This window comes from Cryptomeria japonica, chromosome 7 (assembly GCF_030272615.1).
Source record: "Cryptomeria japonica chromosome 7, Sugi_1.0, whole genome shotgun sequence".
NCBI classification, from domain to species: domain Eukaryota; kingdom Viridiplantae; phylum Streptophyta; class Pinopsida; order Cupressales; family Cupressaceae; genus Cryptomeria; species Cryptomeria japonica.
Genome location: NC_081411.1, coordinates 331,134,306 through 331,153,294, shown reverse-complemented (window position 1 = coordinate 331,153,294; position 18,989 = coordinate 331,134,306). Strand labels below are relative to the sequence as shown.

General features: G+C 34.9%; 1 protein-coding gene and 1 long non-coding RNA gene across 2 annotated transcripts; both read right to left on the bottom strand.

The window, feature by feature from the left end:
• Positions 1-10,355: 10,355 nt before the first annotated feature.
• On the bottom strand, positions 10,356-11,779 carry LOC131857219 (uncharacterized). Its single transcript, XR_009358612.1, has 2 exons — positions 11,369-11,779; positions 10,356-10,768 (listed from the first exon to the last, which is right to left on the bottom strand). It is a non-coding gene; the product is annotated as an uncharacterized LOC131857219 (long non-coding RNA).
• Positions 11,780-14,401: 2,622 nt separating this feature from the next.
• Positions 14,402-16,339, bottom strand: LOC131856733 (uncharacterized). The gene is made up of 4 exons (XM_059208637.1): positions 16,148-16,339; positions 15,898-16,057; positions 14,960-15,429; positions 14,402-14,761 (listed from the first exon to the last, which is right to left on the bottom strand). The coding sequence occupies exons 1-4, from the start codon at positions 16,337-16,339 to the stop codon at positions 14,402-14,404; spliced, it is 1,182 nt and encodes a 393-aa protein (XP_059064620.1).
• Between the last annotated feature and the right edge of the window lie 2,650 nt (positions 16,340-18,989).

Genomic DNA, 18,989 nt, shown 5'->3' with positions numbered 1-18,989 from the left:
AACATCTTGTTTAGGAGAAAATGGAATCATGTCAACGGTTGGTGTTTTGGGAATAAATGGTTTGGGAAGCAACTTCACGAGCTCTAGCATGACGTATCCATTAGTGTTCTCTCGTATAATGGTTTCGTCTAGTCTTGGCTGAAGGTTGAGGAGGGTTAGGTTCATTAGGTATAGGCTTCGTCTCTTTTTTTAAGGAAGGATGGATGGGTTGAGGTCTTTTAGGTTGGTAAATGGGAGAGGTCGGTAGTTTTTCTTTATAAGATGAAAGAGGAGGAACCACACCATATAAAGGAGGAATGGAAGGTGTAGGATGGAGATCATGTCCATCATGAGGAGGAGGGATAAGTCTAACCTTAGGAGGGATAGTTTGTTTTTTAGGAGGAAGATTTTTTCTACCTTTGGGAGGAAGAGGAGACTCATTCATAGGAGAAGGAATATATTCTTTGTTAGGAAGAGAGATATCTTTTTTCTTAGGAGAAAGGATACTCTTCTCTTTAGGAGAAGGAATAGGTGTCTCTTTGGGAAGAAGATTATTTCTTTTCTTAGGAAGAAGAACAATATTATCTTCAAGAAGGGGTATATGATCATCAAGATGAATGCTAAGTGTTGGATTTCTAGGTTTACTCAAGGATAAAATCATTTCATTTTTTCTAGTTTTGATATGATCTAAAGAGAGCATCACTTCTAGGTTCAAGAGGCTTGAATTGTCCGGACCAAAAATAATCAAGACAAATATCTCCATGCCTCAGTGTAGGTTGAAATAGGCTATGATTAACAGTTATGATTTTATTATTGTGAGGAAATTTTAAACACTTATGAATAGTAGAAGCGATCGCTTTCATGGAAGAGAGCTAGGGATGTCCCAACTTCACACGAAATTGATTGGATGTAGGAATGATAGCAAATTTAACATCTAAGCATTTAGTACCAACATCAATAGGAAGTGTTATAGAACCAATAGCAGGACAAGAGAAGCCATGAAAAACTTTAACTATCACATTAGTATCATCATATATCACTTGATGTAATTGCAAAGTATAAATAAATTCTTCAGTTATCACATTAACCATGCAAGAAGGATCAATAAGGACTCCTCTAATGGGTATACCTTTGATTTTTGTGCTTATGTATAATGGGGTATCAAGTGCTTTAATGGTCTCACTAGGATAAAATGCTATGCACAAAACCTTAAGGGGTTCTTTTTGATCTACAAGGTTCACCACATTATTAGTTTCAAGGGTCACATCATTGGGAGAGAAAGCAAGATGACCAGTCTCAATCACATTAGTGGAATGGGATGGTAAAGGAATAGTGAAAATTTGAAGGTTCTGATTAGGAGGAGCTACGGATTTGTTTCCTTTACCATTCACACCTGCCACAGATATAGTGTTGTTATCAATCAATTCTTGAATCTTACTTCTCAATGAAAAACATTTTTTAGTATCATGACCAGGCCGACGATGATATTGACAAAAAGGTTTAGCATCAAAATAAGGGGAAGTTATTTTAGATGGATCAATTGGTTTGATTTGGGGAAGTTTTAACACATTCTTTTGTATTAATTGAGACATAATTCTATGCAAATATTCATTCAAAGGAGTAAACTCTTTTTGTCTTTTAAAGAATTTAGACAAAGGAGGCACACCTGTAGCACCTACGAATTGACTGTTGTTGTTGTCATTGAATTTGACGAATCCTTTGTTTGGTTTTAACTTCACAAACGGTTGTTGAGCACTATCACCCTTATCACTTGGAGCCATGGAAGGAGATGATTGTTCCAATTGACTCACAGTCAGATGTTTATTATGAAGTACTATGCACAACTACGGAAAGGAAGTAAAGTTAGTTAAAAGATGTCTTGAACAGGCACATGAAAAGAAATCTGAGAATACAAATGATATCTACCAATAAAATTAATCACTTTTTCTTTAACACCTTTTTTACAATGCATCAAATCAATTAAAGTAACTTTAGTACCAATGTTATTTTGAAATTGTTGAATAAAAGCATTAACTAGTTGTTGAAAGGAAGTAATAGAATGAGGCAAAGAACAGTACCATTGCAAAGCTATATCCCTTAATGCTCTAGTAAACAATTTTGCTAACAACCTTTGATCATGAGCAAGTCACTACACAAAGTTTGGAATGTTTTAACATGAGTTAAAGGATCACCTTTTCCATTATAAAGTTCCAATTGAGGGACTTCAACATGTTTAGGAGGGATGACTCTAACAATCTCATTGGATAATGGGCTCACTACATAAAATATGGGCACATTATATTTTGATTGATTGATAGAATCTATTTGTTGTTGTAAGGAAGATACTTTTTGGGCAAGGCTGTTGATTGTAGCTTTGGTAGAAGAATTGAAATTAAACATGTTGGATTGAGAGGGAGGAGTAACATTGTTGAATGAAGGAAGAGGTTGAGAATAAGGAGGGGGAACACTATGATAAGTGGGGCAATGGAGAAGATTGGGTAGCACATGGAAGACTCATGGGAGGAATGAAAGAATTGTGATTGAAGGAGTTGCCCCCTTGACTAATATTTATAGATGGTGAATGTGATTGGGTAACAAGAGGAACACTCATGGTAGGAGGAATGAAAGAAGAGGTATTTCCCCCATGACTAACATTTGTAGCTATAACATTTTGTGTAGAAGTAGCCATAATGTTTGATGTGAGGGTAGGGACACTAGTCATGGAAGTTGTCAAAGGAATAGAATGATTAACTTGACTAGGAGGTTGTGTATAACTCAGGTTTTTATCACAACTCTTCATAGGAATGATATTAGAATCAACAATATGAGAAATACCACGCAAGATATCAACACCATGTTTATCACTTTTAATCATTCTTTTTAATCCTTCAATCAATGGGAGAGCTTCAGTATCCAGATATTCTTGACTCATCCATTGTTGAAGATTGTCAAATTGATTGTCCATCTTTGCCAATTGATCAACGGATACTCTAGTTAGTGATTCCTCCTCATTGTGAGAATTATCAAGAGGATAAATAGGAATATCTAAAGGATGGGAAGAAGCAACAATATCCTCATTGAAAAAGCTAGCCAAATTAGGATCCATTTCCTCGGTAATTAAACCTTGGGTAGCCTTAATTCTACAACTTCTTCTAATAGGGATACTATAGGTAGGACTAATAGTAGTAAAACTCATGCACTAGGGAAAATAATTTGGAAAGACCTCTTAATTGTAAAGGTTTGAAAGAAGGGAAAATCAAAATTAAAATTAGGGTTGTCCAAATTTAACCTCTTAATTGAAATTTTGAGATGTAGAAATATTGAAGAAATCAATTTAATTTTTTTAATTTAGGGTATATGTAGTAAACTACTTAATTTTAAAATTCAAATTGACAGAGGAAATGTTGAAATTCAGATTTGTTTTCGACCTTAGGGTGACCTAAAATCAATAAAATTTCACAAATATTTGGAATTGTGCAGTAAAATACAGTCAAAACAAGATCCCAAATTTTAAGCAAAAAAGGTCGGGACCAAGTAGGTAGTAACTTGGTTCGAACACACAGTTCGACCAACTTTTTTCCACATTTTCAGGGAAGCAAGATATTGTGATTTTAATGTGAATTCAAAAAAAGATATGGAAATTGGAGATGTTGAGATATGCAAAATTAAGCCTTGAAGGTCGAAATAGGGCACATGTAGGATGCTTGACAAAAAGGGTACACCTAAGGGCCAACTTTTATGATGTTTAGAAGAAAGACACGAGGCTTTATATTTAATTGAATCAATTAAATGGTTAAAGAGAAATTTGAGTTTGCATAAGATTAATTTAATTTTAAAAATTAAGATTTGTTGCATAAACTGCTTAATTTAAAAAAATCAGTTTGAAATTTGAATGTTGTAAGGAGGGAAATTGAATTTTGAAATTGAAGCAAAGACCCAAATCTGAAAGTAAATTCAAGATCCACACAATCCACAATGTTAATTTGAACATTAAAAATTAGGGTTTTTCTATTCAACCACTTAATTTTGAAAATTTTAAAAATTGAAATTGTGAATGACAACTTGAATTTTAAAAATTGAAAATTCCCAAATTTGAAACAATCAATCCAATTTAGGCTAATGACAAGCTCAATTTTGAATCTAAAATTAGGGTTTTTGTGTATTTAACATCTAAATTTTTAAAAATTGCAAGGAAATTAAACTTGTAAATGAAAATTTGAAATTTAAATTGCATATACTCAGATCTAAAAATGAAAAATCAGAATTTTGAATACTAAGTAGTTTAGAATGGAATTAACCCTCTTTTGTAAGTTGATTGATTTAATTAAGACAAAGTGCTAAAAATGAAGACAAAGTATGCGAAAACAGTGAGCTACAGATTCAGGATTCAACCATGCACTTGGATCTGAGAAGTTTGAGATAATTAAGAGTTGCTCTGTGAAATCTAGCAAAAGTTGCAGGGACCGTGTGTCCAGATAGGGGATCCTTTCTATCGGTCCTCTGAACTTTTTGCGAGTCGAAAAGGGTTTTTCCGTCTCTGTAAATAAAGCTTAATTTCTAGAAGTACAACTGCCCACTTGTTTCTTACACACAGAAAGAAAGGTAAATGTGTTGGGAATAGGGGTTTGTCTTCAGATCAAACCTCGGTTTCGAAATTAACCAAGTAGTTGAAATAATGTAAATGAAATGACTGAAAGTAGAAATCCTCCTCTTTGAGGGGATGTTGAAGTGACTGAAATTGAAATGCTTATACCTCCTTGTGAATTTTTGCTTGCCTCCACATGGAATTAGGGTTTCATGAAGTGGAATATTGATCTCTTCTTTAATGCTTGAAATATTGTCTCTATTGTTGCTCCAAAGCTTGAAGGAAGACTGAAAATGCTCAATTGCTCTTGAATGCTCAGATGCTTGATAATGATTGATGATGGATTTGATAGAAAGCCAAATGAGAGGGGAAATCCCTCTTATATACTTTCCACTAGGTTTAATTGACTGATTTTTTGACTTTGGCCGACATAGGAGGGATTTTCCCGCTTTGATTTGAGATGAGAAAAAGGGAGGGACCTCAAGATAGGCCCCAAATAGGACACCACACCCTAGTCCTAGTGAGGAATAGGGTGCCGTGCCCTGGTCCTACCCTATTTTGGGACAGGATCAAGGTGTGGGCAGAGTGCAGGGTTGAATTGTAATGTATTTTTTATGTGCATGAACATATTCAGGTCTCCAATCAGGATGAGGGGCACAAACACTAAGGCAAAGGCCCAAATGTAATAAAAAATTGCAAGGGGTCCAATTTTAGGACATTACAGGATCCTATTGAGGTATCCATTCACTTTTGAAAAATGAGTCCCATTACTTTGTGTTGAGTCCTTCCCACTCAAAGTATTGTTAAAAAAACAACAACATTAGCATGCATGAATGGGGGTAGAGGAAATCTCATAAAAACCTCACACAAAGACTTTTCCCCTTAACTCCTAAGCCTCCAACCGAATCCATAATCCAACAAAAAATATGGGAATATCTAATCAATAAAAGAACCCTTGTGGCTCCTCACTTGGCCCTAAATCCACCACAAAAATTCCCCCCAAAAAATTACAAACCCAACAATAAGAACCCAACCTCGTGATACAACAAATTACACCTCGCACACCCCATAAAGGTCCCCAAGAAGCACCATGATCAAGACAAAAGGAAGAAGGGCACAACTAGGAATATGAAGCCCTAGTCTATGCCATGAAGCATCCTCCTCCCATCGCCATCCCTCTTATAAAATTTCATGCATCATACATCAAGAGGAATCATTAAATATGACTAAAAATAAAAAATAATAATAATAAGACAAATATGATTAAATTTTTAACTTGACTTGGTCTTGTGCTACCTTCTTCCCCTCCCTCTTTTTTATGTTCACTTGGTCTGCAAACAATAATTTTTCTCCCACATCTCTCTCATCTTAGTGATGAATCATGAAGTATGATCCAAAATTTTGATACAAAATAAATACTTCATAGTAGAATCTATAAATAACTTGCACTAGTAATTATGGATTGTGGAAACCTAATGTCTTCAAATGAATTGAGATATTTGTTTGATAGTCATGTATGCCAGGGGAATGAATTTGACCCATTTGGTAAATTATTAGTTGTTGTGGGGATATATTTGTAGCCATCAAAGTAAGAGGAATTTATCTTCACAATGAGATTGAGGTATTGAAGGGCCATCGAGTTGTGATTAGGTACATACTTGAGAAGGTCCATGGATGAGGTATTGATGCTTTTAACAAGCTAGACACATTTTAACATACTAACACACATATTTCTTTATGCCATGCCAATAAAAAAAATTACTTTGAAATTTTTGTTGTTGTTAAGACAATGCCCCTCGCACGTGCTTTGTAGATTCTATCACACCATTCCTTTATAGTTAATTAAATTAAGTCATTGTCAAACTAGTTAGTTAATCACTTTTCTAGTTAGTGGCCTATTCACACTTAGCTTAAGTTTACTCAGGATTTTTCATGTTTACATCTCATCTCATGTTGTTGAGACATGTATCCTTACTTTGTGGGACATCTACTGTACAAACACTTGTTGCTTGCTCACACACTTGACAATCGATCTCACAAGTGTTGTACCTTTGGAAGGGTAGAAAAAGTTTCACTCCTACCTCCTCACCTCCTCATCCTTGCCTATATATGTATGGCATATATGTATTGTTTACACACTCTTCATATTATATGATATATATCCTATTTTATTTATTGTTTCACTAGTGGAAGATTATTTTCTAGCTTTCAGTTTCTAGGTTTACTCCAACATTTATTGCTAAGTTAGCTTCTTTCGAATCTAAACACCTTAATAGGGTACCATCATAACATCTATTAAACCAGGTTCTACCAAGAAGGGTGAAGTGAGATGCATGTTGGATGAGGGATGATATTTTAATGGAGGAAAGTGTAATGCCATGTTACCAAGAAGAGCTAGGATAAATAATCTAACACATAATTTAAATCTAAGACATCTTATGTTGGGAACATTAGTTGTTTTGAACTAAAGCCTAAAATTTTCAAGAATGTTGTTGCATCTCAAGAAAGAAGACAAAGAGGAACATATTCTATGTTAATATGCTCAAAATAACCCTTAAGGATTCAATCATTCTTTTGTAAGAGATGAGTGTGTCATGTTTATCTCAATGTTCATCATTAACTTGTTTGAAAATGAGTTAAGAGTCACCATATGTTGAGAAATTTTGAATGTTCTATTGAGTTGCTAGTTTGAGCCTTGAAATGAGTGCTTCATACTCAAAAATATTGTGGGCGCAAGGAAAACCAATTTTGAATGCTTTGGGGATGAGATCACCTTGTGGTATGAGGAATAAGATATCTACTCCCAAGTCATTATTAGTGAAGTATCAATCAAAATAATATTTCCATATAGGTGACTAATTAAAATGTAGAATGAAATCTTCAATTATTCAATTTTGTAAGGTTGATTATCTTGTAGTTGTGCTTCTATAAAGTGATCTACTAAAATATATCTAGGTTTTATATCTTTTTTATTTACTTAAATTGTATCCTCAAAAAAACATTTACTTGATAATTCTATAACAATGTGGACAAAGAGTGAGGTTGAGTTCCTCATCTATTAGTGCCTTATAGAGGTTCTCACCAATATACTTATCTTTATTTTATTAATTTTGTTTTTTCTTTGTTTGAAGTCATTTTTCTACATAGTGATTTGCTAAAATCTATCCCTTTATATATATCTAATTTACATAAATGACATCCTTGATGAAAAATTTACAACTATTATGTAAATATATGGAAATAGAGAAAGGTTGAGTTCATTGTCTATTAGCACCTTAGAGAGTTTTTATCCAATATTTGATTTTTTGATTTCTTGTAAGGAACTCTTCCTCCTTCCAAAAATATACAAATTAGTTTAGGCTGATGTTATTAACTCTTGTCAAGACACCATCTTGAAGCCTCATGAAGTTAGTAATAGCTTTAAATTGTTTTGAAAGAAATCCATTGGTATGTGATTTTGTTGGTTCCAATTAATAAGTTTAGGGTATTGGAGGTCAATTTTATGGTGAGGACAATGGTTTAATTAAAGAGATTAGTGGTAGCAATATTTTTGTATAAACTATAAGAGGAACTTGTCTTGATGTCAAAAGAAACACACTTAAATATTGTAGAAGTGTCACTAACATTCTTATACTGATCGCTAGGGGGCTTATATCTAATGCTATGATGTATTGAAAGATAAAGTTAACTTATACAAAGGAATTCTACCTTGAGGGTTAAACCCACCCATTATACTAAGATAAACTAGATTAAATTCCAATAAACAAAATAAAAACAACTAGCTAGAATATATACTAGAAGTAGCCTAGTGAATATATACAAAAATATAAATAATACTATAACCTTTTAACTATTGAAATAAAAAGTATAGAAAATGAGGAACCTCTGGTTGGCATTCGAGAGTCTCATCCAGGGATGTTAGTGCATTGTACGAACCTTGAGATGTAGTATTGTCATCAATACGAATAACACACAAAAAGATGCCCAAAAAACATGTACATGTGAATAAGTTTCAAGCCATGGTGGGATACCTCTCTTCATATAATCACCTTACATTTATGAAGAAATATGATACATCTCCCCACCAACCTCACAATGCACCTCTCCACATTGAAGCATTCATCCATAAACATCAAATAAAGCGAGTCTTGATAGATGGAGGAGTGGGTCATACAAAAATGTAACTTGAAATCAGTTCTAGAATTTGGATCCTCTGAAGGAGCTATAGATTCAAAGAAAAAGATAACGATCAAAGCCTACAATGATGAAGAGAACTCATCCAACGGGACAATCACCTTACCAATCAGAGTTGGGCTAGTAGTACAAGATGTGGTTTTCCAAGTCTTAGACCTTGATCTCATTTATAACATTCATTTGGGTCGTCCTTGGATCAATGCTATGTGATAAATTCCTTTTATACACCACCAATGCATTAAGTTTCCACATAATAAAATAGAAGTTACCATTCCTGGTCATCCAAATCCATATCTATATTACAATAATATTCGTCCTAAGCCCAAATCTAACATACCTATCAATCAAGAAGCCAATTCATCTTCATCTTATATTGATCCCACAACATTAAAAGCTTCTACTTCTAAGAAACTTGAGATCAAGGCTAAGGTGATAGACAAAGGAATGGGAGAATATAGCTTGCAAAAATCCATGTATCTCAGACAACTTATGGACTCCCCTAGACTTATAACAGACCACAGTTATCATAACCTATGATAATAGTTACTATTAAATGGGATCCCACAACCTTTATCAGATGGGGTAGAAGATGAAGACGTTTTCAAAATATCATTTAAGGACCCAAAGGAACATTCAGATCAAGATAATATCAAAATACCTATTGAAAGCAATGGTAAAGGTCCTCTTGGTTGATAGAAACAAGGAACCATGTGTTGGTGTTTTTTTTCTGCTATCAGTAGTCTTAAGAGAAACTATAAGATCCTAGGCCATGGGATTGAATTCCTAGGTCACATAGATTCATACTAGTAACAAACTAAGGACAAGAAATCCCAAAAGAATAAGGCTTTCAAGCCTTCTTCACTTCGAGCTCCATCATACTCAGGAGGGTATTCTTATTTTGAGCCTGCAATGATAATAACTTTACAACATCACAACCTATAGGCTTATGAAAGATGGACTATTCTTAGATTCATAAGACACTTTATGCACTGCTTTAGATTCAAGCCTAATCCCATTTTCTCTACCTCTGAGAAAATATGAGAATAAATAACTTGAAATAACTTATGAGGAGGAAAAAGTTAGAAGACAGATTAATTTGAAGATAAATGGTATCTGGCATTGCATTACTCCTAAATAGACCAATGCTTATTCATGGGCTATGAAACCAGATAATACAATTGCAATAAACCTCTTACTAGCAAAATGACTCAAATTAGTAGATTCAATACATGGTAATGTCTGACATTAACGAATCTTCTCTTATTGTCTTGAAATTTTACTCATAGATCCTTATTATACTACTCTATTCACAATAGCATGCATATAGAATTTAGGTCTTTTCTCGAAAGAAACCCATACACATTCTACACAATTATAAGAAATTTGTAATGACAAATCTGCATATCCTTGATATTAAGATTCATATGAAATTTGAAAGTACAATATGACGACAATTTCAAGACAACATTTCATGACTGCACAAACTAATTGACATTTGCTAAAATAGAAAAATTACAACTTCCAACCTAATTTATAACTCAGAATAAAACACTTCCTATTTATATGCTTGAAACAACACAAAATTTCAAAACCCTCATAAATAAGAAGAATGGAGAATAAATAAAAAGAGCAAAAGCTTCAAGATTAGATCCAACTTTGCCACATGTCCCTTCTCCAAATCTGATTTTCTAAGTCACCTCGTACCTTCTTTCATCTCTCTGCAACACAAAAAAATTCCCTACCCTCTGCCTTGATCTGCACTTTTTAAATTGTCTAATTGAAAATTTTCCTCCACTTTCGTTATTTTCCACTGAAAATGATTTTCCCGCGAATGTACTCCTTATTTGATGAAGATAATCGCCTTGTTGTACCTTTTAACTTTGTTTGTAATTGAAAAATATTCCCCTTTAGTCTTTCTCGTGCAAGCACTCTTCATGATGAGATCACCATCATGTTCTCATGAGATTCTTTGTGGTGTATTTGCCAATTGCTACAACTAAACAATAGTTTCTGTAAAAATAATTTCACACAATGTCACTTTGCTCTTTGAGTACAACATTATTTTACTGCTTCATTTTACCCCTTTGGTAAAATAATCCACATGTGAAAACAAGGTTTCACTTTACCCAATTTGCACTCTATCAAACTATTTCCACCACCTACTGAAAATATTTACTCTGCTCTAGCTGGAAAAATAGTCCCCTTATATTCCCCTTATTTACATTCACAACTAAAATGCCCCTTTCACTTAAATCTCATATAGATATTTCTTATACCTTCTGACAATAATTCCTTCTATTTTTAAGATAACACTCATTTTATATATTGCTCTACGTTTTCTGAAAGCCTACATTTCTTTTCATCGCTAGAATAATGCTAACCTATTACATACTTATTCCACTCAGCAAGACATATTTTCCTTTATTTAAATTGAAATCCCCTTCATAGGCACATAACACAAGGGTTAATAGAAATGCAATATAAAGGAAAACACACTTTTCATCAATCCATTTGACCTAAATTTTAATGACTTGTTCAACAAATTTATCCTATGTGTATCCAAGGCATTAATATCAATCTTTTTAAACCATATTCTACTTACGCTGCTACCTGAGCATTCCTGCCATTTGTGCCTTGATAATGGCGAATAACCTGCTCCGGAGCTCCTTTCATATTGGCATATACATAAAGCACGCTGGGAAACGTTGTGGAATTTTGGCAATGCGCCTGCCAATAGAATTCGCTTCAAGTTTCGAAGCCTTCATTGACCCAATCTGTGCATCCCCTATGCATGGATTCCTCCGCTCTAGTAAACCCTAGCCCCATGGCTCACAAATTTTAGGGCACAATTGATATGCTCGGGGATCGCTGATCTCATCCTTTTCTAATCACCGAGGCTTGAGAACAAGAGGTTTTATTGACATAACCTGCCTTTCACCTTTTAATCTCTTGGCTGACAAGGCCTCTTTGCTTTGATAGAACTCAGGACTTGCTAGGCTCATTATTTTGGTTTTAATGAGCCCGAAGTATCCCTCTCTAGTATGAGAATAGGATGGGGTCCCTTGGGCACATCTTAACAATGTTCTTTAAATCATCATTTAATAATGATTTAAATCAAATTCAAAATAACTCCTCCTTGCTCGCTCGTGAACATTGAGGGAGGGCCCCACAAGTCTTTTATGCACTAACTTTTTTCATTTGCTCGACACTCGTTGAACTTGCAAAACTATCTTGCCGAGTGCTCGAGCAATTGCCAAGATGCGTTACAATTAGAAGACCTTACACTTGTAACTAAGATATATATATTTAATAATGTTTAAAAATATTATTAAATAATAATCTTAAGATTTATTTTGAACCTACATTCCCTGACCCGTGAATGTGATTGTATGACATGAGAGGTAGGTCCCACATAGTAACTATGCATTCATTCTTCATGTATGCATCAGTATTTAAACCACAAGAATGATTTAAATAATAAAATATTAACACTAACCTGTAGATACAACTGATACTTTGATGAGGCAAGTTGGGTCCCTTGTGAGCTTGACTAAAAAAAAATTGTTCTGAAACAAATGTCTTTAAAATCTATTTGGAACCATTAAACATTCATCCGGATCAATAACACACAATATGCAATTACTGAAATTTGATTTTTTAACCCTTTGCAAAAAAAGACCAAAACAAGCTCAGAGGCTCAGAAAACTGCTTCCAAAAACTTATCTAATAAACTTATAAGGAACTGAGAAGGGGGGGTGAATCAATGCAAGCAAAAACAATATGCATCTGATCACCAACTTAAACAACTTAAAACTTAATAAGCATAAGAGGAATATCACCAAATAAGCTAATGCCCAATAAAACAAATTCTACATAATACAAGAGATTTATACGTGGAAACCCAAAAGGGAAAAACCGCGGTGGGAGTTAATACCCACAAGATTCACTATCTACAGAATAGAAATCTTGACCAATTAAGGTCTTACAAACATGTCATGTTCAGAGCAGATCCGGTTAGGAGCCACCCGATTAAGGGATTTAAATGATGAGCCCTGTTAGGAGCTTTGACTTGTTATGATCAACCTCGCAAGAGTATTTAACAGTCTGATCTAGAGTTACCCAGTTAAGGGATTTACAAAGCGAGGCTTGTTAGGACCTACCTGGTTAGGGGATTTTACTGTTGTAACTGTTAAGATAACAATAGTTCAAATTATCTTCATGTAACACCTCTGTGTCTGATAAGATCCACTTCAGATCATCAATAACACATCAATATAGAGCTTCACTAATCATCGCACAATCACAATCTCAATATTCGCCTTCGATCTTATATCTATCTCATAACTCATCACACATTTTATAGACATCAACTAAGTCGGCTACAACCTTGGAAGAATTTGCTAGGTTCAATGAATCTAGACAAAATATATTACACGCCAAACCTATGTTGGCCACAAACATAACAAATCAAAACCTCTATCGTTTTATCGATTTAAGTGATTTTATCACTACTGATTAATTGTTCATCAAAATACCTGCTCTGTACATCAAATCTCGCTTGTCCGGTTGAATCTGCCAATGCGGTCATAAACATAGATCCAAATACTTGTCTCCATCACTCCTGTAAAACCGCATCATTCAACTCCTCATCAATCGCCTGTACCGGTTGCATGAATGCAACTTTGTCTTTGTTTACCTATTAAGAACCTATTTGTCGATTCATTGGTAAATTGTCATCTATACTGGTTATACCTTGTCGGTTGGCTTCCAAGACTTAGATGACCTCAAAAATATTGTTGCCATCAATGACAACACAAGATTTAGTCATCAAACATGAATCACAATCTCTTCATCACATTAACCAATCAATCATTTACCGGTTGCATATCACAACAGTCTTTATTGGTTCAGTTAAATGCCAACATTCTCCCCCTTTGGTATTGATGGCAACACTTAGGAAAAAAACCTGTCGACTAAGTGTGCAAAACAAAAATTGACTTCATGACATATACTCCCCCATAGCAATTGCCTGCTATTACAAAAATTAAAAGACTTATACTACTACTCTCCCTTTACTTTTACATACAAAATTTTGACTGACTCTTCAACTATTACTCCCCCTTTGACAATAATGCCAATCAAAGAAGTAAATACATGAAAGATAAATACATTTACAACAAAATTTACATCAAAATTGCATAGCATATATAGATATAGGAGTTCAAAATGTTTTTGCAATGCAATCTTAGAAAAAGAATCGCTAATATGTGATTTCAACTCTGTCAGATCATTATGTCAGGTTTCTAGAATAGTGTCGGTTATCTCCACAAGTGTCCTCATCTATCCAGGAAACTCCTCCATGGAATCTAGAGTGCTCATCTCCGGTGTAGTAAGAATAGCTTCAGATTCTTTATAGGCTCTCTGCAAGATTTCCACCTTCGGTATCAGTTGTGTCTGTAATTCCTGCAGTGATCTGATCCTCTTAACCTAATCATGTTTATAAACTTTCAACTTATGTTGAAGTTCTACAACCGATTTGCCATATTTAATAAAAGAGTCATTAAGAGGCTTGAATGACTCACTAAGAACTTCAAGTTCTTGCTCAGCTTCTTCCTTCTTCTTCTTCAAGTCAATACAAAAAAATTAAAATTTGGAAACAATTGCAACTATTTTACCTTTGGTTTCAAGTCCTTTTTTCAAACAGTCCTTATTGATAGTAAGAGCAACTTTCCCTTTATCAATTTTAGTCATCAATTGCTCAGTTCTTTTCTTCTTGCAATCCTTCTCAACACTAACATAAGCTGCATCCTCAAAATATTTCATTTGTTCTCTGGCATCAGAAATAAGGTGTCCAAGCTGGTCAATAGGATTAACAAAACTATCAGTATCAGTCTCCAGTAGGTGACTTGACAAAATCTCAACAACATTCCTTATTGTCTCTGCCTCCTTTTGTTGTTCTTTCATCCTATTCTTCTTGGCCCGAGATTGCATGGCAGTTGCAATCTCCATCAACTCAGTTGAGCTCAAATTATCCATGTCTAGTGGACCTTTGATGCTTATAAAATCATCATCATCATCATCATCATCTATAATTTTCTTTTTAGAATCAAGTGACAAAGGTGACACTTTAGGTTAAGGCTTCTTTGTTTTCTTTTCTTCAATCTTCTTTTCCTCTTCCTTTTCCTTTTTTGTTTCCTGTACCAGTGGGGGCCGTGTATCAAGAGTTTGAGTAACTACCGATGGCTCCTCATCTTTCTTTTCTTCCTGTCCCTGTTTTTGTTCATGTTGCTCAGACATTTCAACATCAATATCATGTACATTTACATTGTCAAGAGCACCAGCATCATCATTATTACCGGTATCATCATCATCGGGGATACTCTCAGGTTCAGTTTGTGTGTTCATTGGTTTATTATCCAGCACAATTTCATCGGGCTCAAAATCAGTTATTTTAACACCTTTTAGAAGATCTTTAGCCTCAAACTTCTTTGATTCATCTTCCTTAACTTCTTCCTCTTCATCTAGAATCAGAGCTAGTACCTTTTTGAAAATTTGTTTAGTCTCCTCATGGACTGATTGGGTCTCGCCAATTAACATTCTTGTCAACCTTTTCTTTGACCTAAAATATGACTTTGCATTAGCAAGAATTTCATCTAGCTCTTCCTCAGTAGCTTCAAGTTGCAAGTTTTTTAGAAAATATTTTATGTATTCTCTATCTTGTTTCATGGTTGTCAGCCATCTACCATTAATTATATTATACAAAGAATTTGGAATTTGCCCTTGCAATTAAATTAGGGCCTTGTTGTATTTATTCATCATGTACACAATTGCATCTTCTATTTCCTTTTGTTGTTCATCTTTACTAAAATTATCAAAGAGTTTCTTCACACCAGTCAATATACCATACTCTTTAAAGTTTATTATTAAATTTTTAAGGGGTGTGAGCTTGATTACCGGTTCCTTTGGAGATTTCACAGTTGGAGTACTAATGCCCTTTGACCTTTTGGGACTGGCCCTTAGGGATTTCTTCTCTCCTTCAGACTCAGTCTATTCTTCATCAACATCTATTGGTTTATGTGCTTGTTATTTTTTCCTTTTAACAACCTTAACTGGTGTAGTAGGAGGTTCAACAATCTTACCTTTTCTCCAAAACTGAATCTTTGAAGGTTTCTCCTTCTTAGTTTCTACTGATTTCTCCTTTTGAACAGCTGTTGGTTTTTCTTTCTCTGCAACCTTCTCCTTTCCAGCTCTTGTATTTAGATAGGTGGGAGTACCGGTTAGTGCATTTGATGTTCCATCCTGTTGAGCAACATGATTTGCTCTTGCTTCCCCAATGGCTTCCTTTGTGAATCATGCTTGCTCTGCAAATGCTTCAACTTCTTTTCTTACTTTCTTTGCAATTACCGGTCTTTGAAGTTCAGAGTGCACTTGAAGGGATTTCCCCTTGTAAGTGCCAAACCGTTCTATAGTTGTATCTACCAGTTGGGCAAGCAAATGATCAACATATGCAATCAGAAGATCTTTATCCACTTCATATCCCATGGGCATAACCCATGTAGTCCAAGGCATAACTGCCTCCATTATACAAGTATTTGTATCAACCATAAAGCAAATTGTGCTTTCATACCGGTTGACAACTTAAGTCGGTATCCTTTCCCTTGCATGCATTTTATTCTGAAAGTCTTTAAAATATCCCCAAGTAATTTTGCCAAAATAATTACCAAGCATTCTAATGTTGTACTTCATCTGCATCAATGTTGGAGTGCCATCTATCCATTGGATATCACTATATCAAGGAAACATTTCTAAAGATAAAAGAATAGACCTAGAATTAATTGACCAAATTTAAACCTTAACCTTTAATCCTTCTCAATGGCTTCCAGGTTTAGCACAAGTTGACTCCTCAATGTCTTTGACAAGTCATAGTCAACATCTTCTTTGATCATTTGGTGGGTAGTGTGGATAGCAGCAAGGATGATGTTCATCTTGCTAGAATAGTAGATCTGGTAACCGATAACCATACAAGCATACTTTATTGCTGAATCATTGATATTATTCATTGTCATTTCTCTTCCATCCCATTTAGATCTTGTTAACTTTTCTACATCATTCTTAGGAATGGATCTCAAAATTGGAACCTCACCGGTGGCACAAAATCTGGTGACTGCGTGAATAGCTTCCTTAGAAATTTTATGTGGACGGTCGAGACACATAAACTAGTCATGAATCCTGCTAAGAACATATCTCACAAGTTCATCATCAAAATCATTAATGAAATTCAGGGAATGGTGAAACCCTTTCTTGGTAACCCTTTTGAACTGGTCCTTCAAAATACCATTCTTATCACACAATGCTTTATATTGATAAAAAACAACAGCAACACCAAGATCCTCTAGTTTGTAATGATAGAAAGATCTAATATCTTCAACATGTAAGACACCATAAGGAACTCCAGATAGGCCTCTGATGGGATTAGTTTCCTCGGACTTAAATGAGTGCCTCTTAAATTCAAGACGGGGTCTATCGGTAACATCAACCAAATGTAGGGTGTCCATCTTCAATGATTCAGAAAGATAAGAAAATAATAAGATATCTAGATAAATACCTATTACTACTTTTGAACTAGGGTTCCAAACACCAACAAAGCTTTCTCACCAATTCCCGATCACAAGACACACCAAATCACTTCAAATATCTGTCAAACAAGTTAGATACTTCAAACACAAGCTCTGGTCTGCTCGCTGTCTGTGTGCTCACAAGTATGTAATGTGACAAATAACATTAAAAAAGTTCCTCTTATTTGTCCATTATCTACTGCATTAAATGCTATTACTGGTAAAACCCTAAAATGTCTTATAACACATTACTGATTCACATAACACATCAAACCTACCGGTTTGATCACAAAATCACTTCTTAATATCATAATACATCAAAGTATTCATATTCAACATACCTCATGGTCCTTCAGGGGGTTCTGAAATGGATCTAACATTAAGTTCCCCGTAATCTTTTTCAAAGCTTAGTTTTCCAGTGAAGGGTTCTCCATAGTAGGTCAAGAAATAGGATCTTCAAATGGTTTGACTTCAGTTTTCTCATCATCTTTCTTTTTCCAGATTTTGTTCATTTCAGCTCTGGTCTCCTCCACATCAACTTTCATCTTCCCTTTCTGGTCAACAGATTGATTCACAGGTTGGTTCACCTTTGCTCTGCAAAACTTTGCAATATGTCTCGGTTTATGACAATGATAACAAGCCATACTAGATGCTCTCCAAAGTTCATCATTACCTCTATCAGTCCTTCTTCTGCAGTTCATAACTACATGACCATAGTTATGACAGATTGTGCAAACCACATTCATCCTCTTTTCCATCTCATAGGGACTAGACCGGTTAGCATAGGGTCTTTGCCAGTTAGGACTTCTTTGGTCATTGAAGGTTCTTTGCCAACCACCACCAGACGTCTGACTCATGTGAGGAGTAGGATTATTTGCTCCATACCTGCACTCAACAACTCTATGTCCATGCATGTTGCAAGTGAAATAATAACCATTAAAGGTTCTAGGCTTATATCCTTGATAAGCATTGGGTCTATAACCATTAGCAACATCAGATCTGCTTCTATAAACATTAGCAGTATGTCCTGGTTTATGACAATTGAAACAAACAGGCTTAAAGGATTTTTTACCGGTGGGTTTATGAATCTTAGGAGCATGTTTACCTTCATGCATATTGTCCTTAGTACCAGAAGACTCACCTTTCTCAAAAGTATTGTAACCCAATCTAGTTGTGTCACCATTCATCCTTTGAGATTGAATCTGTTCATCAAGCATGGTAGAACTTTTGTTAAACTTTGCAAGCTTCTCATTAGCATCAGTAAGTTCTTTTGTAAGGTCTTCATTCCTTTAAATGAGAGTCTCTCTAAGAGACATTGCCATATCTAGTTTGCTTTTATCTCTTCTTTTTTTTTCTTTTTCCTCATGCCAGTGTGCATATAGAGTGTAATTTTCCCGATTTATCTTGAAGATCTCATGTTCTTTTTCTTTGATCTTGTCTTCTGCTACCCTCCTTGCTTCAAGTACCCGACTCATCTAGATAGTTAGGGTTTCTAGCTCTCTCCTCAAGTTAGTCTTCTCATCATTCAGTTTCTCCACCTCATCAACCAGTGCACCTATGTTTGCTTCATCAGAAGAACTACTTTTAGAAACCTCCAATAGTTGTTCGGTTAGCTC